A 27,430-nucleotide genomic window follows, 5' to 3' on the forward strand; every position below is an offset into this window, starting at 1 on the left:
ATGGAAAGACTTCAGAAAAGTCAGGAGCTGGAAAAAGAAGAAACTTAACCCGAAACAATCATATCAAAATTTAATTAATGTGGAGGACACCGAAATTAGGCGTCCCCACAAGCGGCACAAAGTAACCGGTGTGAAGTAAATCAGCTACAAATCACATTTCACTCATCAATTTTTAATTTTCCCTCTTTTCCCTCAGGGCTCCAGTCGACAGCGAGAGGAAGCCCTCAGCCTAGTCGATGAATTATCTCCCTGATCCCCGACGATAGGGTTTCAGATTGATGACTTCGCTCTCGGGGTCCGCGGGGGCTTTTGAGTTCCCTGGGAATCTAGACTTACTGTCTGTCAAACGCACAAAAAGCGCACAAAAGGCGCCTCGCGCTCGCACAGTGGTCCCACAACAGAGACCCTGGCAGCTCTGAGCCGCTCTGAGCAGCTCGTCCCACTGTCTGTGATGATGTCGCGGTATCTCCACATCGTGGCCCGTGTGCTGTGACACCGTCAGACGCGGCCTCTGGCCCCGTCTGCATCCCTGTCACCGGGACCTCTCCTTCGTGCTTGGGTGGGAGCGGACGGGGCACTCACCCGGCGGCTTGCGCGGCAGGAGAGTGGGATGCAGGTGTTTGTTGCAGTAATCCTGGTCTGTGCAGCACTCTATCGTCCTCCTCTGACGGCCGCTTCCCCGGTCCTGGAATCACAGGTTTTCCACATCACGCCTTAGACTCTGCGCGTCTGTCGATTCGTAATGCTAAAAGACCGGGTCAATCGGCCGCTCACCCTACACTGAAACTCTGACCCAGCCAGGCCCAGGCAGCCCAACGTCTCCACCGGCACGCCCCCCTCCTCCTCCACCATGGTGAAACAGAAGCCATCCGTCCTGGAAGTGGTGATAAAAGCGTTCAGTCCAAACGCTCCGCTAGTGCATTAGCACAAGCGCGCGCGGTCGATGCGCTTCGCCTTCGCCGACGCGCGCGCGCGTGCGCTTGTTTCGGTCACCTGCACGTGTTGTTGGTTGAATCTTCGGGGCAGTGGTGGTAGCACTGGCACCACAGGAGCCTCTGGGAGGCCGAGGCGGGCGCCGCGCTGCCGCTGGTCTCCTTCTCGCCATCCGCCGCCTCCTTGCTGGACGCGCGGAGCAGCATGCTGTCCAGGATGTTCCCTGAAACGCAGAGGCGGAAACCGAAGTGAGCCGAGCCGCTAACGAGCCGCGTGCGTCGCGGAAAATGCGCCGAGAGAGCACTTCCAACGCGGCCAGAGGTGGGAACTGTAATATTGCCAGCATCAAACGCGAGTGGGAGCTTTGATGAGTATTCGCAGCAACAGCTTTCCTCATTCAGAGCCGCTGGCCTCCCGCTGCTGCCGCGTTACATGAGCCGAGCCTCCACCTCTGCATCCACCTGTGCATGTGGGCGTTTCACTGGCCCATGGGCATAAGTTTAATATCTCTTCCTCCAGATTCTGCTGTGCCTGTGTCAGCTTGCAGCGAGCGCCAGGCCCGAGCCAAGAATAATAATCTAATGTAAAATCCTCTTTTGCACACATCATTACACGCGAGTGGACACGAAGCTAATCTATGGTACAACAGTGAGACCCTTAATCCACCGAAAAATAGAAGCACCGGTAAATAAGAAATAAAGCAGAGAAAGAAAAAGACACAGAAACTGACTTTGGGTTCAGCTGATACTCTGAAATGTGTTCACTCACAGCAGACGTGTGGTTTTTTTTCTGCTCCCACTGATCCGGCTCCTAAGAACCAGGACAAAGCTGTCGTATTCTGCAGTTCTCCTGTTTCAATAGGACACCTGTTTGTCACTTGAGGGGGGGAAAAAGGGATCGCGGAAGCGTCTTTCCTTCACGGCTTTAAAGATTTTCATTCATTCCAGCGTGATCATTGGGACCAGATGCTTGACAGCTGCGAGGCCGCGGCCGCACCACGGTCCAAAACAAGCACGAGCCCTTCCGCTCCCAAACACAGCGCCAGCAGACGGGAACCTGCTCCGTCTTCGCTCCGCTCGTGCCTCTTCAGCTGTTTGCGAAGCACGTTCCTCCCACACAGGCCTCACCGCCTTCAGCTCGCCGTTTCAACCCCGGGAAACAACGCACGACGCCCCGGGTTTCATCTGCAAGTCACTGATAATCCTGAATACAAATTCCTGGAAGCATGAACTAAATCTGAGCACAGGGCGCCATCGTTGCGATGAGCAGACTCATAAGACTTTGTTAATTGGGAATCTATTTTTAATTATCTTCTAAAAGCGGAGTGGCAGATGAGCGTTGAAGGGGGGGACGCGCGGCCACGAGGTCTGGAGACGGAGATAATCTGCAGACGCACAAACTACTTGGATGAGACGTAAACTTTCAGTTCAGGGCAGTTGTTGCTGTCAGTCAGGTGTCAGATAATGGGTGGTATCTGCTCTTTCATCTGGGCTCAACCGTCCTCCGCCGAACATCAAAGAGCCTCCGCGAGGCTTAAACGCACCTCAGCGCGGGAGGCGCATTAACACATCGTGCACTTGTGCAAGCGTCTCATTATTGCACGGGAGGAATTAAAATGCTATTCGCAGACGCAGCTCAAAAAAAGATGAATCGTTTCAACGTTTGAATTAATCAACACCATTACTGTCACGTGTCTCTCTCTCTCTCTCTCTCTTGACGTGTTGACAATACTGCGAGGTTTAAAAGGGGGTCACGTTAACAATTGACCGATTGGAGAGAACGGGAGCGAGGACGAGCGAGCGGGGGGAGGCGGGGGGAGACGGGGGGGAGACGGGGGGATTAACAAACAAGAAGTGACAGAGCTGCGGGGAACTGGTGGGCAGTTTAGCCGCACACAGAGGGGACGGAGCAGAGGCCACTGGCCTTTTCCACCCTTTCTCTCACTCCATCCTCCGCCTGCCGCTCGCTCACTTTGTCTTTTATTTGCTGCCAGTCTCGTTTCCCATCATCATCATTTAATATCTCTCGTTTTGAAGCGTGTTCTTCCTCTTTCTTCCTTTAATTAGACCCCCGGCCTGTTTTTCCTCCTTTCGCCCGCACACAACCTCTCGTCGTTCTCTGTTCCACCTTATTTTTTTAATTCGGTCCTCCTCTTTTTTTTTGCCCTACATGAGTCCAGTGGATTGTTATGTGAGGTGCTGCTGTGCTGTTGACAAAACACAAAGCCTTTCACATTCATCTTGCACCTGGGTTTCTTCTTGTACTGTGTGTGTGTGTGCGTGTGCGTGTGTGTGTGTGTGTGTGTAAAGCAGCAGGAGAGACACAAACAGGAAGAAAGGCACAAAAAAGAAAGGCCTCAATCAGCTCAGCCACGTGAGCAGAGCATTCGAGCCCCGTGCATCTCTATGCGACAGGGAGGATTCGCTATCACACCACTTCATCTTGATGAGTTCTTGACCCTGATTCTCACCTTTTGTTGCTGTTTTAGACTTTCACCTCATGTAATGCACACACTGGACGAATACAGAGCGTGCTGAACAGTCGGTGCGAGGGGAACATGCTGGACTGGATCGCATAAGGCTGTCTTTCTTAAATCTTAAGAAGATTTAGGAAGATCCTCCATTTTGCAGATGCATAGAAAGACATAATGTACAGTTTGTATGTAGTGACTAGAGAGACACATACTGTACCCTCACATTACCTTCTGACCAAACTCAGGACAAACCTAGGAATGCTCTACTGTTCCTTCAGTCTGTTAGTGTTGGAAATGATAAAGGCACGTGAACTAGAAGCATCGCAGCTGGAGGCACACACTATACTGAGGTCCTGGTATGTATCGGGGGACCCATTTAAAAAAAAACAACAAATGACCAATGGGGGACAAGTCCCAACTTTGCTAAGTGCCACTGATGTCAAAACATGGCTCATTTTAAGTGATTTGTGCTTTGAAACTGGCCGAATTTCTCTGCACTTCACTGACACAATAATTGTTTCAAGCTCTTTCACCAAAATGACCTTTCAGAGCTTTCGGGTCTCCCCCTATAGGCTTTTTTCCCCCCTTGCTTGATGGCAGGATATAGGGGCCACTGTCAACACGCAATTAACAGCCACGGCCCCACGGACTCCGACAAGCTAAGGGATCCTTTTCAACAGATGCTGCTTTGTACAAAGTGAAGCCGCGATAGAAAGACGGCGACAGGGGAGAAGCGAGTGAGAGGAGGATATTGTGCATGAGAGATAGGACGACGAGGAGGGGAGGACCAGACAAAGCTAGAGCGAGTGAGCGAGCGAGCGAGCAAGAGAGAGAGAGCGAGAGCGTAATCATTAGTTATCCTGGCCCGTTAAACAAGTGGGACCAGAACAGGCCTTTCAGCGAGCCCATGTAAACACTACCTGCCTCCCCCTTCCACTTAAGATACATTCATTTGACAACGCCACCCCCCCTCTCCCCTCCTCCCCTCTAAGTAGCAGTTCATCTTCCTGGTGTTTGACAGCGCTGCCTATGCGGCGATAGAGACAGGCTAACGGGCTTCCTGGCCTCGCTGCCGCTGCCGCGCGCCGCCGGTGCCCGCTCTCATCGCCACGTCCTCCTTCCCGTCCCGCGCTGTGATGAGCCGGACGCTCCCACGCGCGCACGAATCGCGTCATCTGGAAACTGGGCGCTGGGAAACTGATACGGGCTCCGCTTGTTTTGGCTAAACGTGCTTGAAATTCAAATATGCCCTGCGTTGGGTCGCTCTGATCTGAATTCACACCTCTTTAACGTACTGAAAGCAACCTTTAGTCATTTATCACGCCTGCCTCAAAGACGGTTGCCCTGTAATTTTCCACTCTTCTACTCAGACAAGACAGAGGTTACTGTATTTGGTCCCAGAAGTCTTGGATTAGAGAGATGTTATCTAACCACATGGTTACTGTTGATGACATGGCCTTGGCCTCCACTGCTACTCAGACATCTGCCATGTAAAGAGAACAGGGTTGAATATACTGTATGGAAAAGACGCCATGCCTTCAAACAACAGCACCACGAAACTATGACTGAACGTACAAGGCAGAAGACGTCGCGTTCAGCCCTTGTGTCCTCCAACACAACAGCATCATCAAGCGCTCCTCCATTATGTCACACTGATGAATGATGCAGTAATGAGCCAGTGCCACTCTCTGGTTATACAGCTGTCATCTGCCAGCTTTATGCTGCCACAAGCGGTGTGTGTGTGTGTGTGTGTGTGTGTGTGTGTGTGTGTGTGTGTGTGTGTGTGTGTGTGTGTGTGTGTGTGTGTGCCCTTTCATGAAGATGAGTGACAGGTACACAAGGATCCCGGAACTCCGAGTTCATTCCAGAAGGCCCTCAGCGTTCCCTTTGGAATACAAGAGCATGATGAAACGGGGCTTTAAGGAGGTGTGAGAGAGCAAAGTGAAGAAAGGAGAGAAAGGCAACCAGCTGGCCTCTTTATCTCTAAAGCTCCTTTGCTCTTTCTCATGGCCATCTGTGGGCTCCTACCCATCACAAAAAACAGCCCACATCAATTCAGACGCCAGGCATCCGGCTGGATCAGTGGGCCGCGGACTGCAAGTAATTCTGTTGCCACTGGTTCTATTCCAGATCATAAATGTTGTCCTCATGTGACTACGTACTAGCTCATGATTGCCTCAATCATAAAACACAATATTACATGGGTAACCGTGTAGTACTTCAGCCCGCCCCTCGCTGGAACACGAATCAAATAAATCTGACCCTTGCTACAGGACGTTGAGGGATTTTGTTTTAGTGCAACTACGAGAATAACAGGAGGCGAGTTCAGATGTTATAGTAAAGCAAAGCTGGTGCATTCCAATATGTATGCAAAGAAGATGGATAACGTCCTCCCACACCTCTTTTCAAATAAGTGCAGTGGAAGACGAACGGCCCCTCAAAACAGCTGCAGACAGACTAATGTGTGTGACACAAAGGAATGCTGTGCTATGTGCAAAGGCACAGAGAGGAGCGCGGCGTGCACGGTGGCTGAGATAATGGCAATACATCAGCAGAGCCTCCATACGCGCTCCCTAGCACAGCACAGATCTGGGGTCAGCTCTGGGGTTCTACTGCTGCACTGGTGGAGACCACACTCTGCATCTGCAGTGTGTCAAGCCCCAATAATGACTTCCATGTGTGATAATAATTGAGATTTCAATAGAAACTAAAATAAAGCATCTCAGCATGAAACCTAATTATTTCAACTGTCCCACCAAAATAAATAGTCAATGTTTAACTATGTTTTCAGTTGGTTCCACTTTGAAACACTCAATAAAATCTGCTTTTTCACAGAACGTAACTTAGATGCAATGACGATGAAGGAGCACCAGGTCACAGCACACGCACTGTAGCAGCTGTTCTTTCCCGTATTGAATTAATAGCATGACATCATGGTGTGACTCATTGTTCCATCATGTGATGTCACCTGTGTGGATCGCATGCGCGCGTCCACAGCACGCGAGACGCAACGAAGCTGAGCAGATGCGAAACGCGATCAAAACCTCATTAACAACGGGTGAGTTTCCAAAGTCCAACTATGTCCAAACACGGCCTCTGATTAAAGCTTGAATAACCTGCGGTCAACACGACTAGTACATCACGTGGTGCTACAGTAACTGGGTTGCACCAGTGACGAGAGAGAAGAGATAAGGGTTTGATGAAGCTGTTTACACGGTTCATGGCATCCCAGGTCACGCTGCTGGTTAAGACATCAGGAAGCCCGTTTCTCCAATTGCACCTGAACGTGACATTTTCGCAACCCCTGATCCCAAGACACAGAGCCTCGTATTGACTGCAGAATATTCAGCTCGACCTTCGCCTGAATGTGACTTTCCTGTGTTTTATGACCGGCGTGGTCATTTGCATGGGCGTACGGCCACGTCCCCTTTTTTCCATGACATTTGCATCCTGTTCACTCCTGAACTGTGGTGCCACTACAGTAAGTGCTCCCAGTTGTCGGCCGACTCAAAGATTAAAATTCAGAATCGCATTTCTTCCATTTAGGAATGCTGTAAATGCATGAAGGGCACCTGAGCTAACGTGAGTCTGAGCCCATGCGAGTTCCAGCGTCATCTCTGCAGCCTTGCACCGTCCCGTTCCATCCATTAGAACCTCCGTGTGCACACGTGTGCATCATCCAATAACACGCGGCAGCAGCCGAGTCACACATAAGGCGACGTCTCGTCTCGGCCCGTATCGCGTCCGCGAGCTCCTGCTTTGTGTGCGTTTGTGTGTGTGCGTTTACAGTTGTTCGCGTCCCGCTGTCTCCTCTCTGTGATTAGCTTCCCATTAACCAAGTCACATATCACCCATCAGCGGCTCCAGGCCTCCTCTGTATTATCTCCCTGGACAAACACGCTGCAGCCGCCCGCTGAACATCCACTCCACTCCCATCTGGACCCATTAGCTGCCCGTTCCAGCGTGCCGTGATCGTCCCCATCGCAGAGCCATTCGGTTCAAAGTGGGCACCGTCACATCCAGCTGCTGGTCCTTGGTTTTAGTGCCACGGTTAAAGATGCACCTGCAGACGATGGCGCGACATCTGCTCCATCCTACACAGCATCTGCTGCGCCCTCCTCCTCCTCCTCCTCTTCAGCCTTCCCCTCCTTCGTCTGTGCCCAACAGCTCTGACTTTGCGTGACTCTCAACACAAGGCCAAGTGCCACCAACAAGCAGTGACTCAGCCTCTCTCTCTCTCTCTCTGCCAACTCACACTTCACTATCCAAAACATGGTTCCAGCGGCCGGGAGCAGGCTGGTGTTGATATGGGCTGGTGCTGGTATGGGTTGGGAGCAGGTTGGTGCTGGTGCTGGTATGGGTTGGGAGCAGGCTGGTGTTGGTTGGGTTGGTGTTGGGAGCAGGGGGGGGCCTTGCTCCGCTCTGCCTGGCCCTCACCTGTTATCTGTCCATCACTGCATTGTGCTGTACTCCACTTTGCCTGCAGTCACTATCAGGACACATCACGGTTGGAAAAGAAGACAACAAAGACTCAGTCTAGCTTCAACAAACGGGACATGGCTCTGCATTAATTAAGTGAACTAAAAGAGACTGATCACGTAATCGACGTGGCCTGAAGCCCTCGGTTCTGAATCGTGTTTCTTTTTGTTTTTTGTGCATCTTCACTTAGAAGCTGAATACACGTGCACAAATACACACACACACACACACGCACACACACACACACACACACACACACACACACACACACACACACACACACACACACACACACACACACACACACACACACACACCCCTTCGCTCCAGCTGTGTCTTAAGAAGTCCGAGCCAGACCGGTAATCTGACTGGGATAGAAGTTACTGGATCCGTATCCATTACAGGATGTAATACCCCTCAGTCCTGAACTCTCCTCACATGCCCTCACCTCCCGCCCTTCAGAGGTCATTACATCATGACTTTTTCACCTGTGTTTCTCAGACTTTAAGGATCTTATCGCACAAATATGTGTGTTACTAACACTCTATATCTATATCCACTGACTTATTGCAGTTTTTGGTGCCAAAGGCTTTAAAAATGTTAAAAACAAAAAGTTACTGTATGACTGTATGGTGTGAGTGTAATTTAGGATGCCAACAATTTGTTTTCACCAAATGGCGGCAACACTTTACCTCTGGGCTTCAGGTTCAGTGGTTCTAATGAGGTATCGGTTTCCAGAGAGGAACCCAACACATCCTGTGAGGAAGGTTTGAGGCCGAGGAGCGGTGAAACAGCGAGTCAGCTCTCACGCCCTCAGGTTCCGTTTTCTCCAAACTCCTTTTAAGTCATGAAAGTCTCTCACACCGAGACGAGAGACGAGCGGAAGCGGAGTTCCCGCGCGGAAAGCCGCTGCGCTGGGCGCTTTGGAGACGGGCGATAATGAATTCAAGTTGGACCATACTGTATATGCGAGGAACACATCCACTGATTAAAACCTGCGATCAGCAGAGCAGCTGCTCAGTGGTGCAGGCCCACAGGCAGGAGAGAGAGGATGCGGTGGACGCGGTCGCCTGAACGGTTTGTGTGTAACAACGGAGCACCGTGAAACCCTATCTGAGGAGCGGCACCGCGCATTCTGGGCGGTGGGAGAACACGGCGTTCAGCAGCAACACGTGTGAAGAGACTGCTTTGGCTGAAAACAAAACCCTGCAGTAGTTTGGTTGCGTTAAAAAGTCAATCTCACGTTGTGCAGGGAGCAACAGAGGCTCATTAGCAAGCGGCGACAAAAGCGACTGGCAGAGCTTTGACTGTGAAAACTGATACAGCAGCGTGCATTTCCACCAAGGACAATGAATGTAAGCTATCGCGCTCCCTCCTCGCTTCCCAGAAGTGAAGGCTGCAGCCTGGCGTAGGTGGAAGGTCACAGATCTCTGTGTGTGTGTGTGTGTGTGTGTGTGTGTGTGTGTGTGTGTGTGTGTGTGTGTGTGTGTGTGTGTGTGTGTGTGTGTGTGTGTGTGTGTGTGTGTGTGTTGTACAATGCGTGCATTCCTCTCTCCTCGTTCTCCTTGAAGAAGAATGAACGCGTCACCCTTTACGTGGGATGTGCCGCGGGCCGAGCTGCGACCTTGGTGCAGACACAACAGCCCGTCCCGACCCGCGGAGACTCCGGCTCCGGCTCACCTGTGGCCGTGGGTCCAGCAGGCGAGAAATTAATCGCTCCAGCGTTTTTACAAAATCAAATATTTGCCAACGAGTCACGGCCAAATCTACTGCAGGGACGATCAATCATCCGCACGTCAGCCGCTGAATGAGCCTGTTGCCGGTTCAATCAATCATCTCCGTGTCAGTCAATGAATAAGGCTGTTGCTAACAGGCGTCGCACCGAACACCCGATCAAAAAGAAGCACTTGCTGGGACGTCGCTAGCGAAAAATAAAGGCATGCTTCAGTTTTGACACATGTCATCTGCACTGGCAGCCGCTCTGACAGAGCAGTCAGCCTTACTGTGAATATACATCACTCATCACTCGCTCGCGTCACACTGCAAAATGCTTAAATGCTCACGGCGCGTTAGAACGACTGCCGCGCTGTTCCTGGGTTGGCTTCGAATGACAGAACGGCAAAGAGGATGAATCACAGCAGAGGGAGCTGCTCAGCGTGGGCTCCAAAGGAAAGTCAACTCAAGTTGGTGACAATGACAGGAAAGATGGACGAGAGAGAGGGAGAGAGAGAGGATGACATGCAGCCAGAGGTCACAGGTCGAGCTCAGCTCATATCCTACCGAGCAGGAGCGTTAGCGGGCTTAAGTCCAGGGCTTCCAGCTGAGACGGACTCCGGTGACTTTAAATAGAGCAACAACGAAAGACGAACGTGTACAGTGACCGTCGCTCAGTAAGAGGGTTTATAGCTTCAGATGAACTTTAATGCTGTCCGGGAGTGAGCCGATGCTCAGAGGAACCAGCAGAAGAGCCGGCTCAAGCTGTGATGACACACCACGCGCCACTAAACATAACACGCCGCTGAATCTGACATGTTCTCTCTCCAACACCTCGCCAATCACACTCCAGATACCAAACATGGTCACAGGCAAAGTGGCTGATGCGGCTCACGGCAACGCTGTCGGATCCTGCGAGTACCGAGCCCACGTCCAGAACCCAGCTCCATAACCCGTAATCATTCAAATGCTAAGATTCAGCAATTTCTCCACGGGCCGACGGGTTTTTAGTCCTTAGAAAGTCCCAGATCATGTTATCATTTCTTGACACTTTGCTGATGGACCTCATGAAGCTCTACATTACACACAACGGGATTGTGTCTTGTTACAGTTTGAAGCCAATTCCACACGTCTTCAGCTGCTCCTCACTCAGCGCCGCAGCCTCGGGGAGAGACTGGACCGGATTCAGCCAAGTTCGCCAAGCATGAAAACAAAAATCCAACCAGCAGCAGCAGCCTCAGCCCCAGCCTCGCTGCAGGTCAGCGCGGCGGCTGAGGCTGAGTGGAAACAGCAGCGAGCGCAAAAGACTTCACGGGGACTTACCGTGCGCCTGCACGAGCAGCCAGAGCAGCAGCAGGGGACTCGGGCTCCAGAGGCACAGAGACAGACAGCACTTCAGTGGCTCTCCCTGCACGGGCATGGTAGGTTCTGCCGCTCCGCTCTACAGCACGGGGTCGGCTACTCGCGCACCGCCTCTCCCTCCGAGTCCGCGTGCCAGAGGAGGGGAGGGGGGCGGCGGGCGTGCGAGCGAGAGCGAGAGCGAGAGCGAGCTCCTGGATCTGTGTGTGTGAGCCTGTGCGTATCCAGCGCAACGTGAGAAAGTCCACACCACACGAACGCACCGGCAGCGGCTGCAGCCGTCGCACTCGATTGTCCTCCAGCGCCGTCTGACAGTAGCAGCCCAGCTGAGAGAGAGAGAGAGAGAGAGAGAGAGAGAGAGACACAGAGAAGGGGGAGTTTACTTCACTTGGCTAGTAGGGAGGGCTGACCCGCTCTCTCTCTCTCTCACACACACACACACACACACACACACACACACACACACACACACACACACACACACACACACACACACACACACACGGAGGGAGGGCAGGGGTGGAAAGAAAACGGGGGCAGGGAGCAGACAGGAGCAAGATGGGGTTTAGAAAAATGTAGGAGGAGGGAGATGAGGATATTGAAAACAAGCATCGGGATCTGTGGGATTGTGGGGCTTTAGCGACTCGCAGACCCGTTTCCACCTTTCGTCTGGGAACAAGGTGAAGGACAAACGCATTGTTGGATAGTCGGCGTCTTCTCCAGAGTAACAGCATGCGTGTGCACTTCTCCCAACAGCCCAAGTGGCAAAGTAATTAAGAGCCGGGGCCACATTGTTCGCTGAAACACAAGAAGGCAGAGCTGCAGTGGTGCTGGTCCACACTTACAGACCTGAGCCCAGAGCGGTGACCTTCAGTCTGAGCCGGAGAGAAACAGGCCCCCACAACATGCACGTCAAATAACTACACAGCTTAGATAAGAAATAGGTCACGGGTCACAAATCAAAATGTGCTAGAGTCAATTAGAAAATAAAGCCTACGCACGGCGATAACCTGTCCAACAGCGGGGTGCTGTTAACAACTCCCTTCAACGCAGACGGGAGATTACGTCAGCCCAGGCTGCAGCTGATAAATAAATGGGCTGAGACGCCCTAATAGACCATTTCCCTTTCAGAGCCGCGCTCTCGCTGCAGACGAGCCACTCGGCTTCCCGTAAAGCGCATTAGGCAGCGAGCAGCCGTGCGCCCGGCGCGTTTTCACACCAAACAGCAGCACTTTGGTGTCGATCGGACTTGTGCGTCACCCCCCCCCACGCTCGTTCACATTGTTCATTAGCCGCAAACAATAGACGTCTGTGGCTGCCTGGCTCCTTGATGAGAGCAAAACAAGTCACCTTATTAATGAGCATTCATGCCCGGTGCTGCTCTCTGAAGCTACAGAGGTTTATTCCCACAGTTTCTGATGCAAAGTGTAATTCTTTCATAATTAGTGTTTTATGAATTGTGGTTTGTTTCTATGGGTAACAATATAATGATTAGCAGTTCATCCAGGAGGCAATTTGATCTAAACATAAGACTCAAGTCTGCAGTCTCATAACTTTTATCATAACACACAGTTCTATTATTTTCTGTCCGTCTCTGTTACATCCCATCATTTCTTTTTTTTTTTATTTAACTCACACTCAACGCCCTCCCCCTCCACTCCCGTCTTTCTCTCCCTTTCCCACTCCCCTTCTCCAGTGAACCAGAATGTCATTTCAAGCATGTCTAACCACGGGAAGCCTTTTAAAAACTGTGACAGCATTGCCCCCAATCCCTGCTAGCTGTGAAGCTGTGAAGCTGTGCGTGTGTGAGCGAGAGGCGGACGGACAGACAGACAGACAGCGCTGCGTGTCTGTTGTGATTCGCTGCCAGACAACATATCATATGCAGATTGAGGAATGACCCCCTTCGAAAACAGTTACTTGAAAGGTTTTGCAGGCCGGTGCCCCCGGAGCGCGCACACAAGCACGGGCTCACCATTCCCCCTCAGCATCACCCTCATGCTGGGCCTATGACGGATGGCTGGGGCCGTCACAAGTGAGGGATGAGCGGTAAAATTGAAAGAGAAAGAGGAGTTAATAAAAGGCTGCAGACGGGGGAAAAAAAACACGAGAGAAGAGGCCCGAGATGATAAAAATGGAGGATCCTTTTGACCTTTGACCTCTGGAGGGAGAGGTGTCGGAGGTCAGACAGTGGAGGGGAAATAACGTGGGCACTGGAGATCAAACGGAGATAAAAGAGGGGACGTGAATGCAAATAAATTGTCGACCTTTCCTCTGAACGTGTCTGTTTTTCAAGCATTCGCTCCTGCGCCGCTCAGCCGACGTCTCAGCCGTCGCTGGGGGGGGGGCGGCGAAGGCCGTCATAACAGCCTCTTGTGTCAGCAGCTTTCAGCGTCAAGACCAGTGGAGTTTGCTTTGAGCAGAATGTGACATGTTCAAACACAGAGCAGAGATGACTCTCAGTAAATCTGTTCCCGCTGCCTAAATAAACTGTCCTTTCACCGACGATCGGCTATTTATGATGCGACGGATAAACAAATGGGGACATTCTTCAACCTGCGTGGTCTAAACTATGCACGCTGTATAGACTACATACCTGCGGCTTCACATGCAGACAAATTTGTTATTCAAACATGTCTCTGCGTTGGGATTCCTGCTATGCCGCTAGGAATTTGAAGCCCACCTCTTCCTGGTCCTGCTTCACAGGCGCTTACGCCTCTATTTGATGTGCGCAGCGACTAACAGACGGGGGATTAGGTCCATTTTAAGGAAGCACCTCTGCGCCACAGCAGCACATCTGCTAATCCCCATCCATTCACTTCAGCGTGTCTTTAAACTAACAAGCAGTTTAACATAATCTGCTTTAAGGCCCTTCATTCAGGTCCTATTCAGCGGCGCATTTACATAGCAATCCTTTCTGCCTGAATGGACTGAGGCGGGAGAGGCGACGGGAGCCGGGGCCGGAGACGTGTGTGAGATACTGTTACAGGAACAGTTCCTTCTCCCGCCAGTCGACTCCAACGCCTCCGCCTTTCCACAAGCACGTCCACCACGAGAGGGATGAGGAAAGCAGCGCCCGGGGAGGAAGCGCCGACAGAGCAGCGGCCTGCCGGGTTCACCTCTGACCTCCTGCGCTGGTCTGTTCCTGACTGACCTTTCACTTTTGCAGAGAATCCCCCTGCGCTGCTGATCAGGGATTCCTTCTCAGTAACACGGTAAAATAGGATGAGGCGCTGGAACAAACACAAGTCTTCTATTAGTTAGTCCACACACACACACGCACGCAGTGTCAAACTATTTAAATTTAATGAAGGCCTAATGATAGACTGGGAATGGTTTTAAAGCTTGTTACTGCCATTGTGAAACCACTCACTGTATCACTTTACAACCGCCATAAAATAATTGACAGGGAAAGGTGTGGTCAGGGTGAGGTACAACAAAACTGGGAAGGAGTGTCAGAACCCCCCCTGTAATCATCATCCCGTAAATATTTCTTTAAAGCCTGTGAAATATGTGACGGAGATTGTTAGCTATAGGATTTGTATGATGTTTATTTACTTTGATTTGCTCTAAGACACAAATATAGTGAAAAGCAAGCATCTGTTTCAAAGATCTGCAGTCTAATGATGGGGGTCTGGAATTATTCGGCTGCCTGGGAGGAGAGCGGGTCCGAGTGGATAAATAAGGAACGGGCCGACCAAAAGGCTGGAATGTTAAAAATGTCCTCTTAAGGTAACAGCTCGCTGGTGTGGCAGGCGCTTCCTGAGCCGGAGCTGAAGGAGCGCAGGACATCCCACCTGCACCGTGGGCTCTCTGCCCTCCCACCGCTCTGATTCACAAAGAGCCGAGGCTCCCCGTGCGCCGCGACCGGGCCCCGCAGAATCTCCTTCACTCCGGGCTTATGGATCAGGTACTAGGATCAAACGGGTTCAGCCAGTCATTTGTGGAGGAGGCTGAATGACAGCGGGAGCTTGGAGCAGCAGCCCGTCAACGAGCCGCTCCACGTTGGTCCGTGAAACACGGGAATGAGTGTGCAGACGTGGGCTAACGGACCTGTGAGCTGCTCTGTGACGCTGATTTACAGGCCGGGGGTTCTGGAGGTTCTCTGACCGTTAAAAGCAGCTTGCCCTGAGCGCGTGGGAGGGACCACCTAAAGCGGGAGCTTCTGCTAATAAAAGAGCTACGTGTGCTTCCAATGCCAATGACAACTGTTCCCGCAGCCAAGAATAGCGTAGCCCAATAAACCCATTGTGCCTCCGCTGCCTCGCCTGTTCATTGTGGCTCTCGCTCTCCCGCTCGCTCTCCCCTGCATCACACCTGTTAAAACGGCACAATGCGCCTTTGAGCGGGTTTGTCATTCCGACGCATGCCTTGCTGCTTTTTGTTGTTTGTGTGTTTGGAGAGCAGCAAATCTGCGAGGCTTCGGAGCGAAAGCGAGCACGTTACGCGGTCAACTGACTGCAGAACCTGACAGGCTGGAAGCAAATTATCCGATTATCAGACAGATAAGTAATTGAATTGACTGTAATAATGAGACGGGGGTGGACCCAGGGTGGGGGCATGGAAGAGGCCCTGTTATTGTGGCTGTTTGGGACCAAACAGAGCACGGTGACACCGGGAGCAGGGAGCTGACCTACAAACCACCCGTAACCCCCACACCTGCATGAACACATGGACACACACTGACACGGTCCGCCAGTCCAGACGCATTAACATGAACGCGCACAGCAACACATTCACACACCACTGCCCGCGACACCGGCTCCCCTCAGACCTGCCAAAAGACCACCATTTGACCGCCGCCATCTGTCAGGACCAACGCCCGGCGTCACACACTTTACCAAACACTCGATTAGTAGAAGCGAAGAAACAAACACAAACTAAAACAGACAATAACAGCAATCTGATAAAAGCTAAGAATTAAATTACGTAGTGTAAGACAAAACAATGTTTTCTTTTACTAACTTATTCAGCTTTTGGCTGATGATCAGTAACCACGTCGCTTCTGTAACCTGTAACAAATGTCTATATAGAATCATTTTCGGAGCATCAGGGCTGCGATAAAATATGCTTAAAAGTCATAATTGATCCACTGCTTCAATCCTTTGCCGATTACTGGCTGATCTTTTTATTCTGACTTTGCCTCCTCGCTTATCCAGCGTAACATCACATTTATCCACTCAATAACAAACATATTCTGACAGTTTTCACCAAACGCAATCAATTATAAACTTGTAGAAATAAAAGTCGTGGCACTGAGTCTTTAGTCTTTCAGTCTTTGGAGAGCAATTCATATTATTTCAGGGACAGACTAAACCTATTCGTACAGAAAACATCTGTGATTAAAAAAAAGGCTTTTCTTTTGTTTTCATCTTCAGGAATTCAGTCTCCCACTTACAGACTTATCACAGCGCGTCATCTGTGAGGAAACTGGGTCTTTCCACTCAACCTAAGCATTTTAGAGCAACTAAAATAAATAAAAGGACCAGATGGAGTGTGTGGATCGGCGCTAAGATACTGTGCTGGTGAAGTGAGGCACGTTTTATAACTTTCTAAAAATCTAATTTTACACCGAAACCAGCAGAATCGGAGAACGTCTGCAAGGTGTTGTCAGCCTCCGCTCCAAAGTTAATGCTTGGACACAAAGTTCGGTTTAATTCTGAACAAAGTCCTCAAAAAGGAATATAAATCACTGCACATATGTCTTTTTTTGGCTGCTCTGCAGAAACGCCATCTGGAGTGTGTTTTACACTGCCTGCATATAAAACAAACAGAAGAACATTTGGGCTGCTTTCAAAGGCGAGTCAGACCGGCGAAGCTGGAGAATGTGACAAAAAGCATTTTTATGTTGCAGCATTATGGCTCATTTGTTTGGTTTTATATTTTGCAAATGTGCGTGAAACAATCTATTATGTTTAACGGGGTTTTCAAACACGCTGGCGCTGAATCGCACCCTGTGGTATAAATAAAGTGTCTGAACTGATTTGAGAACTGGATCAATAGTGTTAATGGTGCAGGACGGACACGCAGCAATGGTGGCAGGGTCAGTGAGCGCCGAAACTCTGTATTCAAGGAACACAAATGAGACGAGGGATGAATCGTTTGGAGCTGGTTCAGGGAATCTTTGATGGTGTCGGGCTCAGTGACGGAGAGGAAGTGCAGCTTCAGTTTTTGATGTTAACAGAGTCAGACGTGAAGGAGGGGCGACGGGACAGACGGTGGAAGGACAGAGCCGAGGCGGAGGGGGGGGTAGGTGGGTGTCGGAGAGGTGGCGGGGGTGCGCGAGGGTCCACTAGGGGTGAGTGGCGCAGTGGGATAAGAGCGTGGGGAGTTCATGCCCCCGCCAGGCCCTTTTCGCACTGCATAAACAAAGAGATTACAGTGAGAAGGGGCTCCGAAGAAGAAGGGGAGCTAACAAGCAGGGGCACACACACACGGTCACATGCATATAGGATCTACACACCAGCACACACACACACACACACACACACCAGAACGGACACAATAAACTGACACACAACTAACGAGAAGCATCACAACATAGTGGCGCCACCTGTCTCCTCTTCACCAATTAATGAGCTCCCGGCTCCTGGGATGCTACAACGAGGTGGCAATTAGCAGGGAATAGAAAGGGGGTGGGGGGATCATGAAATGAGGGAGAGAACCAGATGAGAGGAGGGGAGAGAGGGGCTGTGGAAAGGGGGAAATGGGGTGAGAAGGATGAAATACAGCGATATACAGAAAGAGAGAGAGAGAGAGATGAGGAACAGAGGAGGAGACACTGAGTACAGACAAATGACTGGAGGTCGGTAACTTTTTCTATTTGTTAAGTTTACAGGCAAATGCACTTCCTGGTTTTGTTTGTTAAAAATAAGCTCAGAAAGAAAAAAACCTAAAACTAAGAATATGATCTGTTGTATATATTATGATATTTCTATGAATATTATATTTTTATTACAGAGTTTTGAAGAAGCTTTAGTTACTTTTGCAACTTTAAATCTGTACGTTTCAGTTTGTCACGAGACAAAGCTTATTTGTTAAACCGAACCACATGAAGGCAACCTGATTGCGAGGAATAAAAGCAACCGTGCACGGAGAAACAGAAGTTTGTCTCTGTCCGGACTTCCAGCCTTGTTTGTGTTTATATTTCCATCTATCGTCATCCAGTCAATCTGCGTTTCCTGCTTCTGACTCCTAAAGTGCACACACGCTCTTTTGTTAGCCACCTGATAACAGGCAGTCATTCATGGCGCCCCTCGACCTCTGTGACCCCTGACCCCTGAGACGGAAAATAAGGAACAAGAACTAATAAGAAACCGGTCACGCGTTCACTGACAGTGGTTGCTCATCCACACTAAAGCTGCCAAGCTCTACCTCGACCAACCATGAAGTATGAACCACGGCGTAATTAGAGAATAAAAAAAGCCCTAAACATCCTTAGATCTCTCACTTTGTACCACCTGGCACATCAGCGCAATTAGGTTTCACTCCATTACACAGAGATGATGGTGGGTCAAGGCCTGATAAGACACGAAAGGAGGCGGAAACCCACACACGCAAAGCCCACACACACACACACACACACACACACGCTAATGAGAATGTTCCTATTCTATACACCCCCATGTGGACGGACACACACACACACACACACACACACACACACACACACACACACACACACACACACACACACACGAGGCAGGTGTGGGGTCACCATTAGGGTCACCAGCTTCGGCCCAGCTACCAAATATAGAGCGTCCACTATTCACGGATCCTCAAGTTCACTGCATGTTCTCGAATGACCACCGGGAACCCTTTAAGTTCTGGAAGGAACAGACGTACCCCCCACACAAAACACACATTCATCCACGCCTGCACCACACACACTGCTCCAGCACGTCCAGTATGTTCCGACCGCTCCGGTCCCCCGTCACATCATTAGGCTCCTTATCGGCTGCTATGTGGAAACACGGCGCTCATTCCCGCCCTCATCCAGCCGCCGTCCGTTCACCCATACCAGCTTTTATCATGTTTCTTTTCTTCGGCTTCACCTTCTTTCCTTACTCCCGCCCGCCCGCTCTTTCCTCTTGAAAGACAGTGTCCATTCAGTGTGTAACAGAGAGCCTCTTCTACCGCTGAAACCCAAGACTGACAGTGTGACCTCTCAGGACGACCTATGCACTCGCAGCCAACGGCTCCGTCGTGTACAAACATGCCCATAGACACTCAGTGCATTTCTGCATGTGGAAGCTGCTGACAGATCATTTCTAGTAGATTAGGAGATTTTCAACTGATTGATGTGAGGCATTTCTGTTAAAAAATGTATTATTGAGAAGTATCTTTCTTAAAAAATACACACAGCTGCTTAAGAAAGTCAATTGCCCCCTGACTCAAAATACACTTAATTAGATTGAGTCTATATAAACGTATGCATGCGTCTGTTTAAATAGTTGTGGGACATTCCTGAACCACCGTATATTAAGTTATTGCTCTTATTGACGCCACATGATGTCAGGTCCATTGAGCGCCTGGTGTGACGCTCAGGAATTTCTTCACCTACTGACCTTTTTTCTCTGAATCGCTGACCTGCTGCCGGATGTTTCACACTACGACTCAGACGTTAACGCCGCCGCCTTTGGATGCTCGTGTGCCGTCGTCTCATTCTGTGATCTGGGTGGTCTTTTATCTGCGGCTGCAGATCCTTCAGAGACCTGTTAAAAGAAAACCCAATTCATGTCACATCGTTTTACATACAGTAACTCCGGCATTTGCTTGTTTTATTTGCACATTGAAACTCATTTCACTGCAGCTTGATGCAGTCAAGGATCAGAGGGCGAATGCTGGACTGTGAGTTTGGCCTCCTGTCCATGCAAACGTAGAGGGCGCCTGATTTAATTAGTGAAAACTCTTCTTAATCCTCTCATAATTAAATGTAGCTTAACGAAATCTGACATAAACGCATCGACGCCAACAGGAAGACATTGACATCTGATTAATTTCTTTCCCCAGTTTTTTGTACCAGTGCTCTTTTAAGTGTGTGTGTGTTGAGGCTGAGGCACTTGTGTTCACATTATTGGTTATTCTAGAAGATCGGCCTATGACATTTAATAACGAGCTCTGAAATACCTGCAGGTCCACGGTACCAGCTCAGTTTCAGGTGTAGAGAACAGGTGAGGCCTTGAACAAGTAAAGCACATCTTCAAATACCCAAACAGACACACACACACACACACACACACACACACACACACACACACACACACACACACACACACACACACACACACACACACACACACACACACACACACACACACACGGCTCTACTGCAGCCTTCAACAATGGCACATTTGTCTAACAGCTGATCTCCATATGATAAAAGGGAGAAGTATATTCGGCAGGACACCCACACACAGTGACACACATACACACAGATGGTTATCGAATTTACATAATCATTAGTTGTGGGTGAGACTCTGTCACGATCCATGTGCTGTCCCTGGTGGAATTAGAAGCAATTACTGAAGGCGTTACCCGCAGATCGACAGACACGTACAAGCAAACGTAGACTCGATTGCACAAGCATTTGGCACCACGTGAAGCAACTCCATTCAACAGCATATACACAAAACACCAATGTAACAGCAGTGTTTTCAACTGACAAGGAAAACACACGGACCACAAACGCACCACCACACACCAAACCCGGAGCCCACAAACGCACCCCCACACGATCTGACCCCCACCGCCCCTCCCCGTGGCTTACAGAAATTACTGCCACCTGAAGCGGAACCCCGTCCATCACACAGAGGCCCCTCAAAGCCCCACAGGTGTCTTTTAACATGTCCAAAGCGCCCCCTCCCCCCCCCGCCACGGCTCTCCATGTGGCCATTCATCCGGCTGCGGTGGAGGACAACAAAACAAAACACAGCCCGAGGGGGAGAGCCTCACAGCCAGCAGAGTGAAATCACAGCTTGGTGCAACCAGTGCTGCGACCCGACCGGGACACGCGGACCGGGCCGACACCAAACCGGTTTCCCTCGGTTCCATCTCCGACTCCGGTCCATTAACCGCAGCTCACGCGCCCTTTGTTCTGCTTCTCATCTCCTCTTCTGAGTGTTTCTTAGACACGTTGATCCGTAGCCAGGAACCAAAGAACAAATGACTTCATCCTGACCAGACTTGCAGTGGTGAGGATGAACGATGAATGAGTTATGAGGGACAGGTGGGAAACACTCAAAGAGCAGCTATGCGGCTGTACAAGGACTCAGCTGGCTGCGGTTTAAAGAGGCGCTGCTGAACAAAACAGAATTTGTTTAAAGCGCAGAGAAATGGGGCATACGCAAATTTTCACTTAAGGGCATTTAAGTGAAAACACCCAGGACCCGTCCAATCCACATTAACTGTTGGCTGACGATGTGACACAGCGGCCAGAAGGAACGCGCGGAGCATAACATAATGTAGAGAGCGAGGCCCAGATGGAAAGAAACAGCTCTGCAGGTCGTTGTACAGAGAGGCAGTCGCTGCCACAGACACGGCCTCGTCAGAGTAAACAGCAGAGCTGAGTGTCGCCCGGACGGAATCATGGTCTGTGATGTGAGGCCAAGTGACGTCGCAGGAGTCTGAGGAGCCGAAGTATCGTCCAAACACACATCAGCGCCTCCAACACCCTGTGGGTCAGTAACGTCTGACTTCCACCTACATGGGTTTGAGTTATTATCATATCGTTTGATCATCTCCATGTTCCATCGTTTGACCACTGACCACAATCCAGTTCTGCTTCGTGATTCTCCATCTCTGACGAATCTCTTATTCGTGCTCTTTGGGAACATTTTCCACCGGGTGTTTACGCCTCACTCATCAGCGCGACCCGCGGCCCGGTCTTTCTTTCCGACCTGGCTCATCACAGTCGACTGAGTACTGGGACACTTTGAACACGATCCTCCGGCTGCTGGTAAACAGCGGTGTCCCGTTGCAGCCGTTTATTTAGGCGTCTATTCTAACCCAAACAGGGATTACGGCAAAGCCCGCCGCTCCCTGTTTTAGACGCCTAAGTACTTTCTGCCGCTGAAGGCGAGCAGAGCCGCTGAGGCCCGCGGACAGCTGTGGGCCCGTGCGAGGGGAAGGAAGAGACAGAGGCGAGGTGAGAAGGAGCCGGGGGGAGCGTGCAACGGCGAGAACAACTGCGCTTCCAGAACAAAGCGCCGTCGCCGCGGCTCGGACGCGCCGACGAGTGAGCGGCACTTGAGATGTGTCTGATAAAACCTTGGCGCGAGCAGCTGGAGCCTCGTAATGTATTTAGTGCGCGGCTAAAAGTCCGCCAGAGCTTGGAGAGGTTGTCACAAGTAGAAAAGGCATGAACGCTCAGGAGGGAGAATTAAGTTAGAACGGAATTATCTGTGGATCATGGTGGAAAACCAAAAGTATGGTGCCCCCTTGGGGACAAACAACATCACACATTACAGTGACGTGGGTGAAATCAGTTTCAGAAATGTGATAAATAGCAATATCATGTGTGAATAACAGCTTCCATGCAGATTTAGAGTCTTAGGTGTGAACCATGATCACTCACTATATCATCGCTAAAGCTAAACAAGACATGTGGACAATGTGGTGGTATCTACAACAAATGCACAACAGAACAGCACGATTGAATGGAAGAGCGCAACAAAGTTCATTGACCTCACCAAAAGCCCTACTGCTATACTATACAGCTATGTTGCTGTTGCCAGTGTGTGTGTGTGTGTGTGTGTGTGTGTGTGTGTCAGACATCACATAGCAGTGCTCCCCCCTGCATCTAACGTCAGACCACTCTGGATCTCAGCCCTGGAGGTGGTGAGTGGCTGGTTTGGATCAGCAATGCCTCTAATTTTTATTTGTGTCAAGGTGGATACAACCTCAGCTTCCACAACTACAAAGACAGTGGAAAGCACGTATATGTTAAAGTATGAGTGTGACAATCCATCCTATGAGTCTATTTCACTCACCACCATTGTACAGTAGATGATGGGATTTCTACTTGAAATCTGTTGCAGATCTGTTTGTACCTTCCAAGTTGAAAGGTAGAAAGGAGAACTGTGTAAGGAGCCAAACGTCTCCTTTAAAAGGACCCAATACAAATTGGTCATGCCAAAAAAGCTATCAAGCATCAATTTCTCCAAACACTAAAAATATCTATATTATAAAAATAGAGGCTTTAAGATTTGTAAGTTTAGGCTGGTTTACAGACTGCGGTCCCAAAAGAAACATCTAACAAACAAGCAGCATTCATGATTAAGTGGGTCTCTCTTTTACTTTAAACGTCTCTTGTGTTCATGCAAAGTTGCCCAGAGGCACTGAAGTGTGCTCAGAGACAGTGAACTAGTAGATCAGGAGTCACGGTGCATGATATGAGCCTTTGCTGCTCACACTAGACATTTAAGGCCGAGTCAGATCATGTGTAACATACAGTATGAAGCATATGGTGTCACTATCTACACGTTGCTTTTGGCAAACTTAGACGAGGCAGTCTGTCTTCACTGCCACCCTCCTGCCTCTATAGTGTGGCAGCACAGCGTGAGATGATTCAGTTAGTGGAGAGCCAAGATGTGCTGGCAACAGTGAGGTGGTCCTCATATACTGTGTATGTATTTATAACCTGAACTCAATGAAGCTTCAATAGTACTGAACAGTTACTGAACATATGCTAATAAACATTGTAAAGTTGAAACCGGTGCATTCAGAAATGTGACCTTTCTTGCAGCACATGCACTTTTCCATTAACTCTTTAGTCTTACTTGTGAATGAGATGATTGAAGCGGAGTTTCACAGACGGGACAAGTCACTGGAGCTCTGCAATCCCTGCACACACAAAACATACAGCAAGAAAAAAAAACTGTAAAAATGTCACAAGTCATACAAAAGAGGGACACACACACGCGTCTAACATCGTGCCCGCACACTTCATTAGCTCCCGTGATCGGAGGCTCGAGCAGATTCCCACCCGCGGAGCTGGAAAATTACACTCATGTAAAAATTCTTTATATAAACGTGACGCCGTGGGCGGGTCCGCGTCTTCATCTCTAAGAAAACACAGCCTCCACAACACTGTAACTCACACTGGATTTATTTCACACAACGTTTCTTTTTATTGCCACCCTATAAACCACTCCGGCCTCGTGCACGTGCACGTGCGCGTGTCTGTCTGTGGCCTTTCGGCATGTGTTATCCCCCGTCGTAGGAACCGCCGTTAGACAAAGAGGTCAATTCATATTAGGTGTTAAAAAGGCCAGATTGTGCATAAATCAAAGCTCCACAAACTTTAATACAGCTCTCCAACCTCAAGCTGTGGAAAAAGAACTTAATATTGTAACATTTGCAGGAATAAAAGGCACCATTCAGGTCCTGACAGAAAATGAGAGAGCAGTGGAAAACAGTCCGGGATGATAAGTTTCTTCTTTTTCCAGAGTAAAATTTTTGCCCTCAGGTCTTTATTCAGATAAATAAATGCTTCGATATTGCTGAGAAATGTCACACAGACAGAAAACTAAAAACACTGTTTGCATGGCTGAGGGAAGATAATGAATGAGCGTCATTGTTGCCTCCACTGGAATATAAAAATAAAACCCAGGCAAACGCTTGACTCCAGTGATTTATGGAGCAAGATTAATTGCTCGGTATCATCCTTTTGGCAGCGACACTGCTCTAAAGACAGAGAGCAATTGTTTGAAAGGAGACAGAACCAACACTGATTAGTAACTCATGGTGAAAACCTGAATATTAGTGGGAAGATGGATAAACACATGTATAATATTTGGATAAGACAGACCTTCAGCAGTGCCACCCCTGTTTGAGCTTTGGAGGCGCTCTTTGTTTATACTCAATGTTCTGAAAACAACTTGTTTGTTAATCTGTTCGTATCTGACCTGACCTCAGCAGAGCAGGGTCACATTAACCCGTAGCACAACACAGACCTTCATCCTAAGCTATACATGAAACTGATATGAATATGAATGAATATGAAGCAGTAGGAACTGATAATCAATAACTCGGATGTTGCAGCAACTTGTTGGTTTAGAGATGAGAGGGAAGTTCTATTGGAGGCGCTGCCACCGTGCACGGATGCTGTGAACCTACCATAAAGTGCATATTAAACGCTGAAGCTGCAGATGTTCTGGTAATTGTGTCCACATTATAAAGCTGGAGGCTACGAAGTCCCGGAACCCCGAGGTGTGCGCATCAGAAAATGCCACTGTGGGTGTCGATTTACAGCCCATCAAAAGGCGGCGTGTTGCGGCGGGAGCCAGGCGGCGTGCCAGACAGTTGGTTGTTTCTAAAACGGATCAGTGAGATGGATTACGGCCTAAATCCCTTCTTTCAGTGAGTTCCTACAAACTGTCATTTCTCTTTCGGGCCTCACAATAGCCAACGAAAACACTGACAGATAGGGTGACTGAGGAAAACAGGCCGCCTGCAATGGAAACCCGACCGTACCCACCCATGTCCGCGTGCGCTACGCACCGCGTTTCCTCCGCGTGGAGGTGGTCGGACAGCGCGAATCTGAGGGCGGCGCATTCTGGCGAGTGAGAGGTTGCGGTTCAGCGGCGCGGTTTGATTTGGCCCAAGGACAACGTCATAAACAAATAAACCCACGCTGCGCGCGGCTTCACAAATCCGTCCACACACACATTTGCACCGAGTTACGGTTTGCGTTTGCACCGTGGAGTCTGAAGTCAAGCATGGAATCAGCCTCCTACAGTAGATGCAACCAGCTTTTCACACACTAGACCACGAGCAGTGAAACGGGCAACAACTCAACTGTATCAACTGCTAATCTGAGTTACAGCTTTGGTTTTATTGTCATCAGTACCTGCGTCTGTTCAAAGCCGCCAGCATCCATTCAGTTACTGCCACGGAGTTCAGCCAATGCTAGAAAACACGTGATCAGGCTCATGTGAGTCCACAAACAGCCAAATGTCCAAACACACGATTGATTCATACTTAAATTATTTACTGGGTAAAATGTGGCAATCACTCGGTGAGCCTGGCCTTTTACCCAGCGCTCACACACATGGCGGCTCTGAGGCACTTCTGTTAGCGGCTTCTCACACACACACACAATTATCACAGGATAACACACACACACACACACACACACACACTGTAAAAGTGCACACCGGCGATTATATTAACCGGCGAGTCGGCTCGGCCGCACGTCTGACGCTTGGTGTCCGGTTCTACCAAGCAACACGGATCCACACCCCAATAAACCTACGCTTCAGACTCGACCTCCTCTTACACGTTTATTTTTTCGGACCCACTTCGGGACACGTTCGAGTGCAGGACGTGTTCTGCGCCCAGTGGCAGCGCTCTAATTGTATTTACAGCAACCTGGCTGGATTAGATTACAGTGAAAACCATCCACATCCCACACAAGCCAGAAAGTCCCCCAGAAGAAGTCTAGAGCCGCTGAAGTCAAATACCAGCTCACAGCTGCATGTTTATATATACTGTATATTATGTAGAGTCACGTAAAAAAAAGGAAGTTAATGGTAAATTCTTGTTGCGAGTTAAAGAAAGAGAGACAGTGGGGCGGGAGAGGGAGCGTAGTGGCCGGTACATTAATCAGAGACCTAACAAAGAGCACAGTATATTTTCTCCAGCTAGAAAACAGATCCTGCACAGACAGACTTCAGTTAACTCGCATGTCAAATTGAAAATGCACTGTGCACGCACGCACGCACGCACACTTTCATTCAAAATTCAAAGAGTTACATGAAGTGGAACATGGTGTCAAGGATTTTTTTTAAAGTAATTTAATGAAATACATTCCCAGAGTCTATTTATGAGACAATAGCAACATTGATGCCAGCAGCAAAAAAAATAAAACACAGGAGCTTTAATTCCCTTAGGAAACATCTGCCAACTCCAGAGAAACACAGGCATCCATATTTTTATTTTCTGCACCCACCTGTGTAGTTAACACACTCGCGTTGCGTTGGCGTAGACTCACATTTACACCCTGCAACTTTAAATCTCCCATTTTCTCCAGCTCCCCGCTGACAGCCTCACCAGGAGTGCATGGTGCCGGTGCCGGTCCGAGCGTCTGCGGCCCACCCCTGCCGGCTGCACCTGCCACTAAACGCCCACTGTGTTTGCACAAGTTTGACTGACGCACTGATGCCGGTGACTGACGTGATGTGTTTCCCCAGAAAACACCCCCCAGAGGTGTGGAGTCACCAGCCTGTGTGTGTGTGTGTGTGTGTGTGTGTGTGTGTGTGACGGTCTAGAACTTTAGGAGGTGTGTGAGAAAGGGAACAGCAGCTGGGAGGATATGACTCATTAATGGCTGCGTGGACCCCCTCGCTAAGAACATTCTCGAGTTTGAAACAAGGAACAAACCCATGTAGCCGCCACTCGCTAAATCCTTTCTGCCTGCTCACCTCCTGACGTGTTTTCACCTCAACACCGTGCAAAATCACTTTGGGGAAT

At 49.6% G+C, this 27,430-nt stretch overlaps 1 protein-coding gene across 1 annotated transcript in view; it reads right to left on the bottom strand.

Annotated features, from left to right (window-relative positions):
* Positions 1–27,430, bottom strand: part of bmpr1ba (bone morphogenetic protein receptor, type IBa) — a 38,840-nt gene that overhangs the window by 2,992 nt on the left and 8,418 nt on the right. The window contains exons 2-7 of the mRNA XM_029163108.3: positions 23,737–23,800; positions 19,525–19,671; positions 10,922–11,283; positions 994–1,156; positions 775–874; positions 583–685 (exon numbers count right to left, since the gene is read on the bottom strand). Coding sequence (XP_029018941.1) covers positions 583–685; positions 775–874; positions 994–1,156; positions 10,922–11,018 — 463 coding nt within the window. The 5' untranslated portion in view covers positions 11,019–11,283; positions 19,525–19,671; positions 23,737–23,800. The remainder of the gene's footprint in view (positions 1–582; positions 686–774; positions 875–993; positions 1,157–10,921; positions 11,284–19,524; positions 19,672–23,736; positions 23,801–27,430) is intronic.

Source organism: Betta splendens, chromosome 9, assembly GCF_900634795.4.
Source record: "Betta splendens chromosome 9, fBetSpl5.4, whole genome shotgun sequence".
NCBI lineage: Eukaryota > Metazoa > Chordata > Actinopteri > Anabantiformes > Osphronemidae > Betta > Betta splendens.